Source organism: Propithecus coquereli, unplaced genomic scaffold, assembly GCF_000956105.1.
Source record: "Propithecus coquereli isolate 6110/MARCELLA unplaced genomic scaffold, Pcoq_1.0 Scaffold54, whole genome shotgun sequence".
NCBI classification, from domain to species: Eukaryota; Metazoa; Chordata; class Mammalia; order Primates; family Indriidae; genus Propithecus; species Propithecus coquereli.
Genome location: NW_012151285.1, coordinates 5,622,588 through 5,626,956, shown reverse-complemented (window position 1 = coordinate 5,626,956; position 4,369 = coordinate 5,622,588). Strand labels below are relative to the sequence as shown.

General features: G+C 37.4%; 1 protein-coding gene across 3 annotated transcripts in view; it reads left to right on the top strand.

Moving 5' to 3' along the window:
- Positions 1-4,363, top strand: part of BACH1 (BTB and CNC homology 1, basic leucine zipper transcription factor 1) — a 57,016-nt gene extending 52,653 nt beyond the window's left edge. For all 3 annotated transcript variants that reach the window (XM_012657414.1, XM_012657413.1, XM_012657415.1), the window contains one exon: positions 2,430-4,363. In XM_012657414.1, the coding sequence (XP_012512868.1) occupies positions 2,430-2,864 (435 nt within the window). In that variant the 3' untranslated portion in view covers positions 2,865-4,363. The remainder of the gene's footprint in view (positions 1-2,429) is intronic.
- Positions 4,364-4,369: the final 6 nt, after the last annotated feature.

The window sequence follows — 4,369 nt, the reverse complement described above, 5'->3', positions numbered from 1 at the left end:
AAACTTACGACTCATACATTTGCTTTTGTAAGAAAACTAAAGTATATTGTGGAACTAGGTAGCAGGACACTGGTAGTGAATATGTTTGGGAGGTGTCTTTAGTAATGATGTTATGAAGTGATTACAGTTGAATTACTTTTATTTTACTATCAGTTATTAAGCTGACTGCTGTTGTAGTAAATTTGTTTTAAAATTAGAGTGAAATGGAAACGTCAGCTAATTGCCTAGAAACTTAGCTGTGTAGGAGTTAGCTTAAAGTGCAGAGGAACAGATAAGACCATTTAATTTATAGAAATAATCATGGTGGAGTTTCAGGGATGTACTTACTGGTTTTATTAAATAGTTGCTGTGAAGAAGCAAGCCATCTTGTATGGGATGTACTTAAAGAATGATGTCATCCCTAATTTAGTCGGATGGTAGGAGTGAGAATATTTAAAGCTCGTGTGGATATTTATATAAAGATGTAGAAATTGTAAAGTAGGTGTAATATTCATAGTATCTGTAGGTTAAGTAGCGGTTCTAATTTCTGGGGGGAAGAAGCTCAAGTACTCATTAGTTTGTTTAACCACATTTACTTTAAAAACCAACCAGCAGTTGAAATTTGTTGATTGCTATTTAGAAAAGATTTCATCCCTAGTTTCATAGAGGAATCCATGGCTGAATATTGCTATCACTGAAGAAAGATATTTCCCACTTTCCTCTGGAAGCTTTGTTTCCATCCTCTTTGGACTGACTTCTGAGAGGCCATAGAAAGAAATGGGTGTTGATTGAATTATGTGTTCCTTCTCTGGGCAAGTAGTAGGTACTGTTCTTGCCCTCTGGGCACCTGCAGACTCCTTTTATCAGAAGAGCACAACTGGCTGAACATCGATCTTGGTTGCCTGCACATGCGCGCGCGCGCACACACACACACACACACACTTGTGCACGCGAGTACACACACACACACACACACACAGATTGTTTCTTTATCTATCTATTTTTTTTAAAAAAAAGGATAAAAATGTGAACAAATTGGAGAATACTTTGCAATATAAAAATTTAAGTACTTTGTATTCATAGCATATCTTCTCAAAATATTAGATGGCCTTAAAATATTTAAAAACTACCAGTAATTGGATTCATACATACTTTTGTAGGAATACTTTCATAGAAAACCATTAATAGTACTTTTGTATACAGCAAAGTTTTGTTGTTTTTGTTTTGTTTTTTTTTACCCTTTTAACTATTTTCATTTCAGAAAGAATCTAAATGATGTTTTTTGTAGATTAGCACTGTGAAATAATTCGTTTCAGTGTTAACTGGCAACTTCAACTCTCTAGAACCTGCCAAGGAGCAGAAAGCAAGCAGAACAAGACCTCTGATTGGCTAAGAATTGTCATAAATTTCACAAGAGAAACCTTTGACTTTTTATCAGTGTTTATTGACTCTTACCTTATAAATAGCTTGATTATTTGGTTTCCTAGCTCATAATAGATTAGAAGCAATAAAATAGTAGAATAGGAAGGATGAGTTGGGATGATGATAGAAAAAGACATGCTGTCAGCAGCAGTAAGTGATCTGGACAGGAGGGCAGGAACCAGGAAAACTTTTGAAAAAGTTCTATGGTAGACCTTCTTGTAGCGGTGACATTTAAAAATTATAATAACAAAAATAATAATTAACAAACCCAAAATTACCCCCCAAATTCTTCACACTTTAGTAACAAACCCACTAACTTTCTGTCTCTGGGCATGTTAAGCTCAGTTCTACCCATTAACTGGGTTTAATATTATTTAAATCAACAGAGTCATTGTGTGGTTTACATGGCAGAGATTGCATATTTAAAAACATTTAACCCAATATCTGGTACAGAGTAACTGCTCAACAAATGTTAGTCATTAGTTGAGTCTTGCAGTGTTTTGAGTCTCAGTAGTTAAGCTGTGTTCACTGTACTTATTTTTTTGTGTTGTGTTCCATTCAAAATGTCAAGCCCACATGTTTATGTACAGTCTGCAAATCTAAAACACTGCGAAAACCATGGAAGTTTGTCACAAACTCTTTTGACCAAAAAAACTGATCCAAATTGACATTAGGCTTCATAGAGTTTTTATCATACTTTGTGCATTATTTGCTACTTTAATGTTTTATTAGAACTGCAAAGATATTTGATAGTGAGGTGCTATCCCAGACCTGTTAGTGGAATTATGTGTGTACCCATGTTATCTTTCTGAAATCTAAAAAATTCTGACTTCCAAAAGATATTCGCCCCAAGAGTTTTGGATGGGACATTATGGACTTTTGATATTTAATGTATATTTATATTGAATTGAAAGGATAAATTCCATATGATCTTATTTAAGAGAAGACACTATATTGTTCTATCATCTTAGAAGTGTTGATTGAGATAATAAACACAAGTCATTGTGTTCTCTTTTCCCCCTTCACAGCAAAATGAAAAGGAGAGCTTGTTGAAGGAAAGAGACCACATTTTGTCAACTCTGGGTGAGACAAAGCAGAATCTAACTGGACTTTGTCAGCAAGTCTGTAAAGAAGCAGCTCTAAGTCAAGAACAAATACAGATACTCGCCAAGTACTCAGCCTCAGATTGCCCACTTTCATTTTTAATTTCTGAAAAAGAAAAAAGTACTCCTGATGGTAAAGTTGCTTTACCATCAATTTTTAGTCTGTCTAATGGGCCTCCAGCTGTGCTGCCCCCCAGGGCGAGAGGAGACGGTGAGTCCAGCTGCGCGCAGAGGCAGGAGTCACAGCAGACGTCCACAGCCACCTCCGAGCAAGCTGGGCTTGGGCAACAGTGTCGTCAGAGTGGCGGGATCTCAGATTTCTGTCAGCAGATGACTGATAAATGTACTACTGATGAGTAAACTTGCATTCACTTTCTTCACACCATCTAATTTTCTACTGAAGTTTTGGCATTGTCTTGAAAGCTAATATTACCATCTGTTGTTTAACAATATTGTTTTTTGCCCCAGTAGTTTGCCATAAGGGAATGTCTCTTAAGTCAACCCTGATTTGTCCCTGATTTCCACAAGAGACACAGAAGTGATTTTGCCTCCTGGATACTGAAAAATCACATGTGAAAATGTAGCAAGGCTTCAAAACTCATGGCTTAAAGAATAATAACTATTAGTAATAACTTCCCAATATTCAAGATAGATATGAAAATGAAAACTGCAACACATCAAATAGCAGTTAACAGCTCAAAACGTCAAGAAGTGGCCTGCAGAAGTTTAATAATCTGGCCTTTTATTGCAATATACTGGTTTATAGGAAAATTTCTTCCCAAGCAATGCTAATAGAGTTCTATTCTACAAAAAAATGGGGTGTCAGCTACTGGGACTATTTGTGTAGAGCTTCAGCGTGAAAAATAGGTCACCTTGCCTGAATCCTAGAGCTTTGCCCTTTGGCTCCTACTAAAAGCAGAGGTAGGCTGGACGTCACTGTGACTGCTAAACTACATTGGGAAGATCAGTAAATGGGCAGGTGGTGGGGGCTTCTGCTCCTCCTCAGTATGGACTCTAGAAATTCTGGCTGCATGAACAGTAGATGAGAGTCACTTTTCCCTCTTTTTTTCTCTCTTCAGTCTGCTACATTTGGGCCAATCACGAACTTTCTATTTCCTGATGGTCTTGTCCCTTTGGAAGAAGAAATAGGACTCAGGGTACAGTGGCATGAGTGAAGGCACTGGCAGCATTATCTTAGGCCCCCAGAATCCGGGAGAACTTACCGACACACGAGGCTGTTCACCCTTCCAGCGTAGGTCACCAAAGCCACAAAAGCCAGAAGTCAGGGGGAAACAAAATTACCTACATTCACCAGGACCGCAGTTCGTTTTTCATCCTGTTTTTGAAGTCCTATGGTTTACTTGTAAAAAGCATTATTATAGATAAAAATGTATCTATAACAACTCTGCAGGTTTGTGAAATAGGATGAAACTCAACCTTGTTCTGTTGTGGGTTTGCGTTTGGAAACCAGGTTTAATCCTTTCCCTCTTCCCCAAATCTCGTATGGTACGGCACAGCAATCATTTTGACTTGGGCATTTAAAAATCAGTCTTTGTGTTTATTCGATCCTGTTATAAAATAGATGTGTAATTTGAGCTCCTATCCTGTAACATTTTGCAATGCTTTTAGCATTCTGGAGTTATAGGCTTGTATGAGAGTCACATGAAAGCTATGGGTTTTCTCAGCAGTTAAAAAAATGCATATATTCACATGAACAGAAACATTTGCAGAACCCAGTTTTAAAGGGTACAAAGAAGTAGTTTATAGTGCTGGAATAAAAAGTACTTCATTTCACCAGTTTCAGACACCTGAAAGAGATACTTCTGTAGACTACATCCTGAGCCTAGTGAGGGCCTGTCTAGCTA